We start from the raw sequence: 13,479 nt of genomic DNA, 5'->3' as shown, positions 1-13,479 counted from the left end.
TTGCAATTTTTTGCTAGAATTAACATAAATAGATTTCTTTTAAAAATACCTAACTACAACTTTTTGACAATTACCAATAAATTGAGAAATCATAAAAGTCTTTGTCSTGTAATTGGTATCAGCAATGGTGATGTGATATTCTCCCTTCAAAAACTGTCACTGAAATATCCACAAAGTCCTTTTTGGGTGGAAGGAGAAAGACATGTTTTTCAAACTACTTCTCTTTGCCTTGATGAATTCATAATCTAATTAAATGGTTAAAACAGCAGAAAAGAGACAAAGTGCTTTGGGTTAAGGTGCAAACTGTGTACACCACAGCAGTGTAAATGATTACAAGGAAAAATGCTGTAGTGCTTGGTTTGTTTCATACAATGTTTTGTTCTCCTCACTTCAAAAGAAGCAAATGATAAAGCAGAAAGGGCTTCTCTACACATCCTCTTAGACTGGGTGTCCAGATTCCACATCTCCAAACAACAGCCAGTCTCCCTATACTTCTTGGAAACACACTTCCTGAAAGCTGAATGAACCTGTGAAGGAGACCAGTGAAGAACCACAGCAGCTCTCGGTCTGTACTGTCCACAGCAACCAGGTCAGGAAAACGTATCGTTTATCTCAATGTCATTGAGAAAAAGCAAGTGGTACTAAATACGGAAAAATCATTTCTCATTCTTGCAGTATTTAGAGGACTTGGCCATGACTGGGTCTTTACCTCAWGTGTCTTGTTTTATTTTCATCTTTAAGTTTGAAGATGAAAAACTGTTAAAGCTTTTGAATACACTTCTTCTTCAATATTTTAAATATGTTTTTGTGGGAATCCAGAATTTAGAATGTTTTCCTTTTGCAAATCTTCAAAATTATGTTTCCAGTCTTCAGTACTATTTTTGAATATTCTTGATCTCTTTTTTCTTTTTTTTTCCTTTAAGAAGATATGAATGTATATTTCAGTTAGAGTATTACATAACAAGAAATTAAATGTTCATTTTTGGCATAGAATTTGGAGAATATTTAAAAGACTACTTTTCACCATTAAAATCTTTTAGATTAATGTTCCACCAGCTTCTTTCTTTGCAGAGTTTTGATTTAAAATGTAAGTAAAATCTAAGGTATTAATTTTGTGCTCCAGAAGCCTGATCTTCAGTGAATGGCATGGCTGTCATATACCTCATGTCAYGATCCCTACAGTGTTTGTACCGTAGTTATCTGAAGGCATGCACTGGGTTTTAATCATGTTTGTCATCCATTTTCTGTCTTAACCAGACTGATATTGTGAGAAAGTTACAGGTACACCTGGGTTTGTCAAGGAACTGGTCCATTCCACAGCAGCAGTTTCATTTGGGAAAGTCTCCTAGAAGTAAAAAGGTCAAAAATTTGATGGAGAATGGCYAAGATGGCTAAAATTGTGAACACAGTGCCATGAACTAACAAAATCTGAGGTCTCCTTGGCTCTCACCATTGGAACAGTTTACAGTTTAGCCGGCTGCACTTGGTCTGCTRTGAGCAGACTGCCATCATGAGGTATGGGGAACTAGAGTAGATAGTAAAGGGTAAAGGGCTTAGGGCATGGATCACATCAGGGATGTGAGGGTAAGCGGTTATGCTTGAAGATCCAGGACAAGGGTAAGTATAATGCTGAATACAGAGCTTAAAAGACAAGGACAAAGGGCAAAACTAACTCTTTGCAACTTCACTCATGCCAGAGACATTCTGCATCAAAAAAAAATCAAGAATATACCTATAAGCGCCATTTCTTCTTAACTTGTGGATAGCTTCATCCTTTGTGAAAACAGGAAAGAAAATTAAGCCTGTGTATCACCAGCCACTCGCTTAACCTTGTACTGATCCTAGTAGCTAGTGCTTAATGGTTAAAAAAAAACAATATAGGGACCTCCAGGACTGTGCTGGCTCCTGCTATCATTGCATGGTCATCCATAGGGGAACCAGGCTTTATTCCATGCTTGGTAATGTCCATGGACGTTTATCAGAAGGTGCTAAATAGCATGAAAGTCTTGGTATGTCAAAGCAATGAAGCAAGCTTGCAGATTGTTGAAAGTAAATGTTAAGACATAGAATAAAAATGAGRTAATGAAAGTAGTATTGGAAAGGAAGAAAGTAACAGAGCTCTAGAACCTTTAGTAATAGTATGGTGAATATAGATGGAAGATGACATTCACAATGAACAAATGTAGAAGYGTACATCAAATTTGGGAACCTCTGTGATGGAAGTACTGAAGTATAGGATCTTGGGATATATGTAGTAAATGAGTAAATCAGCAAATGATCAAGCTAAAGCTGTGAGAAACTTGATTTTAATAGCTTGAAAACTTCCTCCAGCTCCATGGTATGGAAGTGAAATGGAGAATCAACTACTAGCGTTTGGTGTAAGAACATGTAACCTACCCATAATGCGGACAACTCGTCTGATCTTGTGTTTAACTAATGAGAGTTGTGGACAGCTAGCAGCTCCAGGGAGCACATCATGAATCCGTGAGGATCTGCTGAGGTACAGACAAGATGCCAAATCAGTTCACTGGATTAAGTCCTTAAAAAGCGGAAAAGTAGGATGGGGAGCTTTCCATTTCGTTGAATGGTTAGAAACATCAGCTTTGCCACGTTTAGCTGAAGGGACTTCACTTAATAATGAATGATTTTGTATCTGGATCATCTTTCTTTCTTTGAGTGGAAAATTCGAGGATAATGATTGTCTTCTGTTTTTCATTATTTTTGTTCCAGGTTTCACAGCAACAGTTCTACTAACTTCCTTATATAGTGTACAGCATCTGCATATACATCGTCTGCTGCCATGAAGATATTGTTTAAATTACAGACTCTAAAATCCTTGTCTTTGAAGTTTCATCATAGAGTTTTCCATGAACACCCAAGGTTGCTTGCCTCTGATGTATATTCACAGTATCAGTCTGTGAGGCGGGGTCAACAAGAAATTCCAAAGTACTTTAACTTTGCAAGTGATGTACTGGACAAATGGTCTGAGATTGAAAAGGTAGGTAATCTCTGTCGTGCAGATGAGATACTTTAATCCATTCCAAATTTGTTATTAAAAATCATTTACTAAAAGCAATTTGCATTAGAAAGTTTTACAAAATCTCCCTATTTTCTGCTTTATTGTAAAACTGTCCTTCATTTAGTCCCCCTCYCACGCTAGAAGGTGTATATCCCTGTGATACTGCCTCTTCCTGTTGTTTTGTCCTCCACCTGTGCTACTGCTGTGTATTAGCATTCCACAACTGTGTCCAAAACATCAGGGATATTAGGTGAAATATTTAACAATATAGAAGCCTTAATACTCCTGAAATGAGCCTGGACTAGGAATTGAGTCCAGAGATAACTGGGGTGGTAAAGGTCTAGGATCTCAAAAGGGCAATTTTATTTCAAATATCTGAGCTTGGTCCATAGCCACAGTAAGTCTTACACCCRTGAGGGACAGAAGAGAAGTAAGAGCATATACGTAAGTTGTGAAATATTTGAATATTCATAATCTGCAGGTATTTGTGCATTATAGTTTCCTCGTCTTTGAAGAAGTTGTTTCTGTTTTGAATCCTTCTGGTGTTTTGTAGACTGGAAAGAGAGCATCAAACCCTGCCTATTGGTGGACAGATGGAAAAGGAGAAGAAGTGAAGTGGAGCTTTGAAGAGCTGGGATTCCTGTCTCGGMAAGTGGCCAATGCACTGACTAAAGTATGCAGGATACAAAAGGGGGACAGAATTATTGTGATCCTGCCACGGATCCCAGAATGGTGGCTGATGAACGTGGCTTGCATGCGTACAGGTCAGTGAGCATATATGAGCTTTGGAGAAGTGTTTCGTATTGCAAGTAGATTGAGCCAGTCAAGAATATCTGTGGTATACGATGAAAAATAATGTAAATTATTAGCCTAGTAATTGGCTTAGCTACCAAATATGCAGCCAGTCCTGATGGATTTGCACTAGGTGCTAAAGGACAGATGTCTTGTGCAGCAAGCATGGAACTAACAGAAGGCCATGGAGTTCATCTGCTAGAAATGTRTTTAATTCCATCCAGGAGAGCACAGAGCAGCTTCATTACCCCATTGTGCCTGTTTGACTGGGAATGTGAGGGAAAAATCATCTCTGAGGCCAGTTTGGGAATAATTAACTGAGTTTATGCTCTTAGAAAAAGGACTATGTTTAAAAACTGCCATCCCACAATAACCTCATTGCTTTTCCAGGAATTGTCTTTATTCCAGGAATATCCCAATTAACAGCCAAAGACATATTATATCGACTGCAGGCTTCAAAGGCCACTTGCATCGTCACCAATGACACCCTGGCTCCTGCAGTGGATTCAGTAGCATCTGAGTGTCAGTTTCTGAAAAACAAGCTAATTGTGTCCAAAGGCAGCAGGGAGGGATGGATCAACTTCACTGATTTGTACAGGTAAGTCTGTGACACTGTGGTCATGATGAAGAAATTTGAATTTTGCTACAAGTGCTCATTTACCAGTATTCATTGACTATAGGTATCCACCAAATACCAACATTAAGTCTTTGTAATGTTAATCACAACTGCCTGGCTGCTGTTTCCACATGAGAATTGCTTAATAGGAGTCTTATGCCAGGAAGTTTCTTTCCTGKTTTTTTTCCAAGAGGAAGTTTATCTGAGAATAAAGTGTTACTCTTTGTTATTTTAGWCTAATTTGGTCAAAAGTGCCTGTAAAGCTTATTTAGGGTACGAGTTCTACAACATGTAGTTCATGGTTGCACTCTGGAGTCTTTGTAACTATTGAGATCCTGATTGCATTCTCTGTTTTAAAGGAACCAGTCTGATGACCATTCCTGTGTCAAAACAAGCATTCAAGACCCAATATGTATCTTCTTTACCAGTGGAACCACAGGTTCTCCAAAGATGGCTGAACATTCCCAGGGTAGTCTTGGTTTCAGACCCCTGTTGGGTGAAAGGTATGAAAGGTTTGGGCCTTGTTGAACATATGTTAATGTGAGCTGCGCAGTAGAGCTGATTAAAATGTACTAAGAAATAATTGATGTATGGTTCCAGTTCCACTCCCTACAACCTCAGATTAGAAGTTGCAGATTTCTAGGCGAGTGGGATCAGTTCCTGTATTTTCCTTTTTCTCAGTGAATGTCTCTGGACCTTTCCTTAAAGTGATTCAAGGGACAGCCGTCAGCTGGGAATAGTCTAGAGCACTGCACCAAGAGGTGTCATGCTGTTTAGGCTACAGAAAACTTTGTGACATGTAACTATAAAGAAGCAGAATTAATATTGATTTCACAGATCACCCTAATGTCTCAGGAGCCCTTGCAATTCATGGTGGAATACCTGCTGTGCAACACAGCATCCTCACCTGCTGCTCCTTTAGCCTTATCTTTCTTTCTTTCTGTAAGAAGTCTTTCATTGAAATTCACACTCCTCCCTTTTCCTTCCTTTACCCTCTGTTATGGCTGGTGTCATATTTATTTATGCATATGTATATATACAGGTACTTCTRTGGTACAGGGGTACCAGTTGGGTGCCCATTGCCCACATACTTGGTTAAATACCTTGGGATTGTGTGTGTGTTTTTTATGTTTATGTTTTATGTTAATTTGTTTTCTGCTGTATTAGGTACTGGTTGGATATGACTCCCTCAAACATAATATGGAACACAGCAGACACAGGCTGGATAGTAACTTCAGTGGCATCTGTTTTTGATCCCTGGGTTTTTGGATCATGTGTCTTTATACACCGCCTCCCACAGATCGAATCATCCACCATCCTAAATGTATGGAGAAAGCCCTCTTTACATTGCTGGCTTACTATACTTGTGGTGATTTTTTTTTTTTCTGAACTTCATGTGTCTGTCTTGTTATTCAACTCACTAGACTCTCTCTAGATACCCTGTGGACACTCTGTTCGGTGCTCCGACATTGTTTCGTATGCTGGTGCAGAACGATTTCTCCGGGTATGTCAAGAGATGATTTAATTATTTTAACTGTACTTTGATCATCTCCCAGATCTATCTCACCACAAATGAGACCGTAATTTAGTTTAAAACAGCCTTCATGAAAAGACACTCACAAAAAATGCATGGATTTTACGGAGTTTCTTGATCCTGTGCAGGGGAACATGGTTCTCACAGTGTGTTAACTTCATGTGGCCGTCATCCTCTGACTCGGCTGCTGCTCGTTCCTGCCCTTTCACACCTTGTGGTTTAGGCTCTTCCAAGGGTCATCAGTCAGGACGCTGGCTCAGCAAATCTCTGTGGTTCATTGTAAGCATGTGCTTACGTCCCAGCTGACTCCAGCAAAAGCTTTTCTTTGGGTTTTGTCTKTGCTTAACTCTTTGACTGTTACAACTAGTGTACATAATGTTGAGCCCAGACTAACATCTTTGCTTTACAAGGAGCCAGAGTAGTACAAACCCTGTTTTCCACACTCCCAGTAACCTGCTGTCGCAGTAACCAGCTCTCCAGTATCATTTGTTTATACTTGCATGCCATTTTGCTAACAGAGACACCTGGAAACTAAACAGGTCCTTATGTCCATCAAGTGCATATCTTGATTTTCAAATCCTTCTTAAGCTACAAATTCAGGAACCTAAAGCGCTGTGTCAGTGGTGGGGAGCCAGTCAACCCAGAAGTCATGGAGCAGTGGAAAAGCAAGACGGGACTGGACATCCGTGAAATATATGGCCAGACTGAAATGGTACATTTATAGGATCGGTATTCTATTAGATCATTGGCATTTCTTTTTGCTTTATTTTAATGTTTGTTTTTCAAGAGCATGGCCCTTTTCTTCCTTCATGTTGCAGTAACCTCTTTCACAGCTAATCACTGAAAGAAATGCCTTACATGACGTTTCTTACAAAACCTTTCAGAAACGTGGGTGATTGGGAGAGGATATGCTCTGATTTTTTCATAAATATTCTTAAGTACGTTCTAAGCAACTGTGATAGATGAGGGCATAGCCTGTGCCGAAGGAAAAAGACTGGCTAGTAGGAGACTTGACTTCTGTACAGGTAGTGGACCAGAGTTTTAGGGCGAGTATTTTTATTTTGCTCGTTTGTACTATATGGTACAAACATACAGGATCCTATGGATCTTAATTCTTCACTTAGAAGTATGCTAGAGAATACATTTAATGAACTAAATGCAAGTATAGTTTATTTGTTTACTATAGCTAACCCTTTGATTGTGATTTTTTGCAGGGAATAATCTGCGCTGTTTCTGAAGCAATGAAGGTTAAACCTGGATCAATGGGAAAAGCAGCTGCCTTATATGATGTTCAGGTTTGCTAATGTAGTCTGTTGACTGCTGTTTAAATGGTTTTCATAAGTGATTAGTTTTTTGTTGTTGTTTCTTTGTTTTTGTTTTTGTTAGAGTAAAATAAACGTTGTTTTTCATTCTAGATCATAGATAAAAATGCTAATATTCTGCCTCCAGGACAAGAGGGGGAAATTGCTATCAGAAGCAAACCTATAAGACCACTTGGTTTCTTCTCTAAATATGTAGTAAGGAGTTTATTTTATCCTTCCCCACACAAACATACCTAATCACGCCAAAATCTGTCCAATTCCATAGTGCTTACAAAGACTCTGTATTTCACTTCAGTTTCCAGGTTTGCTAGCCTGTGTTTGATTCATGAACTACCATAATAATCTGTCTAGAGAGAATCTTAGATTAATTTCAGAACAGTGGGAAAATGTAGATCCAGACTTTAATTCAGGCCATTCTTGGATTCAGATTATGGTTCAATACCTTTAAAACCTGGATCTGGAAAAAAAAAAACAGTTTAAAGTTTTTCCCTGACATATTCTTACTAGTGATCATGATCTCACTGTGGAATACTATGCAGTGGTAAAAAAGTGGAAGTGGTGCAGTGTACAAAATCTAAGAAGCTATATAAATATATATGTTGAGTATTGACCAAGACATCAAAGAAACTAAAGAAGAGCTAAGTAATTGATTTGTGTGGATTGATGGCAATTAGAAAAGGAAAAACTTTTCTAAACTTGTGTGACATTGAAACAAAGAAAAAGAGTATTTTCAGGCAATAAAACTGGAAAATTTAAAACCACAGTTAAACAAAATGCTTTTTTAAAAGACGTTTTAGCAATATCAAGACAATTATTGAAGATCTTTGAATTAAAAAATAAGTTCCAATGAATTTAATGTGTATATCATAGCATAACGTATAGCTAACACATACTTAAAATTTAAACTCCTATTTGTAAATCACTTCAAGGATAACCCTAAGAAAACAGCAGAAAGTGAACGTGGGGATTTTTATCTCACTGGGGACAAAGGGACTGTAGATGAAGATGGATATTTTTGGTTTATTGGAAGAGACGATGATATCATCATTTCTGCAGGGTCAGTTTGCATGCTTCTTTTCTAAATATGTTGTTATATAAACTTACATGTGCTCCTGACAAGTTTCTGACATGATGGTCCTGTGGTGAATGCGCTGGCCTCTGACTTAGGAATATCTTCTCATGTCTATGATGTCTAAGCACACCTGTTTCCCTTCAGTGTCTCATCTGTTTAAAAAGAGAATGAAGATTTCTGTGATAGAGAAGGGACAATAATTTAGTTTTTGGGATTTTGTATGTATGTGTTTTTTCTTTTTTTTTTTTTTGAACTAAAATTCAAGGTCATTTCTGTCAAAGAGCATTGAAACATTTCATTTTGAACTTGTTAAAATGAAATGTTTACATATTGTATATAGTTTTTGGCACAATTATGCTCTTATATGACATGATGCTTAACATGGTGTCAACTGATACTACAACCCCAACTATGGGGAAGATGCAGGCCGAGGCAGAGAGCTGYCGAGAAGAGGAAAAAGATGGAAAAGCAGGCAGTGCCCCAGCAGTCCCGTCACATGACCATCATGACATGCTCCTACTTTTTAACACATTTCCATTATTCTGCCTGAAGATTCTGTAATGTTTTGGGAAGGGGAAAAAAAGCAATAATTAAAAATTTTGTTCATACTAGTTTTCATAAAACCAAATCCTTCATTATTCTCTTCTTACCTAGGTATCGCATTGGGCCATTTGAAGTAGAGAGTGCCCTTATAGAGCACCCAGCGGTAGCAGAAACAGCTGTTGTCAGCAGCCCAGATCCCCTCCGGGGAGAGGTAATGATGCTGAACAGCAGTTGGGGAAGCAATATGCTTGTTTAAATATGTAACTTTATAAGGCAGATCCTGCTTTACTGAATAATGTACGAATATAAGGCAGTTATGTCACCATGGATAATCCAACTTGGTGTGATGAGTAAAACCCTTTCCCATTTACATGTCCTACTCTTCTTAGTCCCATAAGGGTCTTCTCTGTGGAGAACATTACAGTGGCAGATGCTTTTCCTTCATCAGACGTTCTTGTCATTAAGCACATACATACGCACTGAAATTGTCTTTCCTGGCTGTCTCAGTCTAATCAAAGTTATAAAATAACTGATCCAGTGTTACAGTTCACATAAATGTATGAGGGACTGTCCAGTACTTCTAGGACTTCAGTACTACTAGGACCTGTGCAGCCTAGTGCATGATCATTTCTGTCAGGATAAAATATTTAATGACTATCAATATCATGCTGCTCTAAGATGATGTAGGCCTGTTGTCCCCAGTGTGAATGTTAGCGAAATATCCCTAAGCTTCAGGGAGAACTCTGCAGAGTTACCTGTTAACCTGTTATTCTACATGCCTTGTGAGAGGATAAAGCAAGATCTCTTGCTGTGAAATGAGAGTCAGAAAACTGAGCTTTCAACTTTTCTTTCATGTACGTGAAGTTGGACACAGCCACTTCATAGAGGATTTGTTCCTCCCTTTTGCATGTCATGACTCGAAGCCATACTACTCACTGGTAAACAGTGTATCTCAGTAACTCTTAAAAGCTCTTAAAAAATGGTTGTATCAGATCACTTCTTTTGCTTTTATCTTGCAGGTTGTGAAAGCATTTGTGGTCCTATCCTCTGGCTTTACATGCGATGACCAGGAGAGTTTAGCCCGTGAATTACAGGAGCATGTCAAGAAAACTACTGCTCCATACAAGTATCCCAGAAAGGTAAATACTTCTGAGTAAAAACTTAAACACAGGGCACACATCCATAAATATCAGGAGAATTGCTATTTTGATTTTTATGACTGATCTGAAAGATACCATTATCAAGATTCAGGTAGAGTACAGACTACAGAAAACCTTTCCTAAATATCATTAGTTTGTGTTGTTTTTTTTTTTCATTTAGAATTAAGTCATTTGTTTAAAATTTTCATATGTTTCTAGGCTGAGTATGATTTGCTAGTTAGATCTCTCTGTCCTTTATCAGGATCAAAATCATAATTCATCATAATTCTCCATCTTTTACTTCATTACTTCATTTTACTTTTTACCAAGCAGAAGCCACTTGAGTGGCTCAGGTAGCTTTAGTGGAAGTACCTGATTGAATCTGTCTAACAATTTATGCACTGATCCTCACAGTGAATAAATCAAAAGAACACAAGTGGATACACATGGTGTATCTCAGAAATCTTGGCTGTACAAGAAAGGAGCTATTAGCAGAGGTTTGGTTCACTTGTGTGGAATTGAAAGGAACTAAAGACCCTTAAAGACTTTGTCCCAATAACATCCTTCCTTCCCTTTCAATTCATCTTTGTCCTCTAATATCCCATGACTCTTCATTCTTCTGCTCAGGGATCCAATTTAGTTAGCAGGGGGGCAGCTACACAGATGTTTGGCCATCTAGGCAGGGGAAAAATTGTTTCACAAGCTGCACGTTGTTTTGCCTTGATTTGGCTTGGACTTGATCCTTTAGGCAAGCACTTCTTACTGTTGGAGTGCTCCTAGTTTTTCACATGTGCTGAGAGACAACCTTGCGAAGCCAACTCAAAGGGATTCTCCAGAGAATTTGCTACATTGTTTTCTGCCTTTTTTGTGTAGGTGGAATTTGTCCAACAACTGCCAAAGACAGTCACTGGAAAGATCAAGAGGAACGAGTTGAGGGATAAAGAGTGGAAACGGGTATAAAATTGTTTGGAAACTAACAGAGTTTCTTTCATTCAGTTAACACCATGCAAATTTCTCTGATGTAACTGCTCCATTAAGATAGTGGTGAAACCAGTGAACAAGCTGTAATCTCATTTGGATGATCATATCTCTATTTAACATTTAGGTTTATGAATAAATATGTACTGTATACAGCCTTGCTTGTCTCAGTTGCATATGCAATAGTGCCATGTTTTAAGGTTATATTAGTTCTTAGCAGTTCGTACTCAGGCATTTTAAAATTTCTGAGGTGAATTTTCATAAATTGATAAAAATGTCTCAAGCCTTCAGCAGTCCTACTCATTAAACAAAACATAGCTGGGGATCAGCAGCATCTTTGGCCAGGAAAGAAAGTTTCTTGCAACTGTATCTTACTGCTTGGAGTTCTCTGTCTGCTATAATCAGAGTGAAATTTGAAGAATGCCACTTTTGAGAAAAGAAAACATGAGATTAAACACTTTGGCTATGTCAAGGAAACAAATTCTGTACTAGTGTCTGCTGAAATGAAATGAATGTCAATAAATACAGTATTTACTTCATTCCTCTTTTTTGATAGTCTTCATTTTTCTTCATGCTTCTTAGCATTCACAGAGATTTTAAAACATTTCAATTTTTTTACACATATCGATTACTTAATTATAAAGCTGATGATCAAATTATCAGCCGTCTTTGCCCTCAAGTTTCTTGAATACATTTGTCTGTAGTTGTGACTTGTGTCAGCCTTAAGCTCTTCTCTGTACACAGTTCAGCCTCCTTTAAAAGTCATGTGCTCTGGGACATCACTAGGGCTCTTCACAGCTAGGTCTTTCTACTTGGCTTTAGTCAAGTGTTTTACAGTTATGCACTCAGACCCAAAAAATGGATGGCCTGAGATTCACAACATCTGGGACCCATCCCTGGTCTTGTAGCTGGCTAGTTGGGCAGATAAGTAACGTTTAAGGGTTGGGCTTTTGTTTGTTTTTTTGTTTGTTTGTTTGTTTTGTTTTTTTCTCCACAGTTTGAAGGGCATAAAAGCAAGCAGCTATTTCCAGAGTTTGGAAAGTCAAAAGTGTTAAGAAAAGCTCTGGATGAAACTGTACCATACAGAAGACAAGAGTTTTACTGATGATTTTGGTGTCATTAAAACTCTTCTGACATTCAAAATTCCTTTGTGGTCAATTAGGATAATTTGCTCTGGACTTTGACCTGTTGTGGTCCATGCTTAGCTGACTGGAACTGGGTTTACATTGTGTTTGGGTTATCTGTTTTTTTGCCTTGGTAGACTGGGTTCGAAGTCAAATAACTTGCCAAATCATTCATTCCACATCCTGCAGTTGCAGTCCTGCTATACATTTCACTCATAATCTCCAGAACTCAGAAAAACACAACTTGATAATTGAACTTACATGTATTATATAAGGAATAATTCCTTCATGTATGCTGTTGTTACCATCTAATAATCGGTTGTAATATTGCATGTATACACACATTTTGTAGTTGCAGTACATGCATGTAGTATTTACAATGTGTGTAAATGTAGTACACTGTGTGTGTGTTTTGGCACTTAAAATTGTTCTACTTGCACTGGTACGAAAGTTAATGTTTAGTTTTATGTCTAGAAATCTGTAATGTGTTTCCACATTATTATTGGTACTTAGTTTTGCAGGTTTGCTGGCTGGTGATTTTTGTGACTTTTGCAGCATTATTTTACCCAGTCCACTGAGCAGGAGCATTTTATAAGTGCTTCATCTCCAGTCCCACACTGAAAAAACATGTAACAACAAAGAAGAAAGCAGTCATTAGGTGAGTTTGACTTTAGTAATTCATAAGACATTTCACATTGTTGATGTTAAACCAGTTAAGCTAATTCTTGATCTCACCAGTCCACCTATAAAAACAAACATGAGTACAGTTTCTAAACAGAATGGCTTTAGGCAATTCCATGTAGGAGAGGATTCATTACAGAAAAGATCAGTTAGAGAAGAGGTAATTTGCCAGTTTGGGCCTTCAAGGTGAAGTTCTGGATTTAAGCTGCAGAGCAGAATTTGGCGTTGGTGTCTGAGCTTGCATTGTGTGTGGCAGAGCCCCAAACTCCAGCAACTGCTTATTTGCTAGTAGATTCCTCTACAATCATACAAGCCAAGAGAAAATTACCTTCAAGCACCACTCACAAGCTTCTCTCTCATATGTTTATTTACTTCGAGGCATGTAGGTCCCCTTGTCAAATAAGGTCTACCCACTTGGGGCAGCATATGTGTACTCAAAATATGTTCAAATTGTGTGTGAGCAAGTGTGTGCAGGGGGAACAGGACTGATATTTGCTCATGATAGGTCAAAGCTGGGATGTGGTACCGTTGGCCTCACTGCCTTGTACGTGACAAGAAGTTTAAGTTAGTTCACAGCAAAGGTAACTGTTCTTTTTTAATCCCCAGAGTCTGTCTACATTTCCCAGCACAAAGTTGTGTGGGACCCTTATTTTAGTGCG

The 13,479-nt window shown here is 38.3% G+C and overlaps 1 protein-coding gene across 1 annotated transcript; it reads left to right on the top strand.

The window, feature by feature from the left end:
• Positions 1 to 344: 344 nt before the first annotated feature.
• Positions 345 to 11,514, top strand: LOC112959993 (acyl-coenzyme A synthetase ACSM4, mitochondrial-like). The gene is made up of 14 exons (XM_026054162.1): positions 345 to 589; positions 2,731 to 2,998; positions 3,573 to 3,783; positions 4,202 to 4,409; positions 4,787 to 4,930; positions 5,595 to 5,751; positions 5,852 to 5,931; positions 6,550 to 6,673; positions 7,176 to 7,256; positions 7,377 to 7,478; positions 8,213 to 8,340; positions 9,010 to 9,109; positions 9,918 to 10,037; positions 10,911 to 11,514. Exons 2-14 carry the CDS (start codon positions 2,801 to 2,803, stop codon positions 10,995 to 10,997), a joined length of 1,740 nt encoding a protein of 579 aa, XP_025909947.1. The 5' UTR covers positions 345 to 589; positions 2,731 to 2,800; the 3' UTR covers positions 10,998 to 11,514.
• Positions 11,515 to 13,479: the final 1,965 nt, after the last annotated feature.

Source organism: Nothoprocta perdicaria, unplaced genomic scaffold (genome assembly GCF_003342845.1).
Source record: "Nothoprocta perdicaria isolate Ctin4 unplaced genomic scaffold, notPer1 scaffold_12, whole genome shotgun sequence".
Classification (NCBI taxonomy): domain Eukaryota; kingdom Metazoa; phylum Chordata; class Aves; order Tinamiformes; family Tinamidae; genus Nothoprocta; species Nothoprocta perdicaria.
Note: the sequence above shows the minus strand (reverse complement) of the source record. Positions and strands in the feature narration are given on the sequence as shown.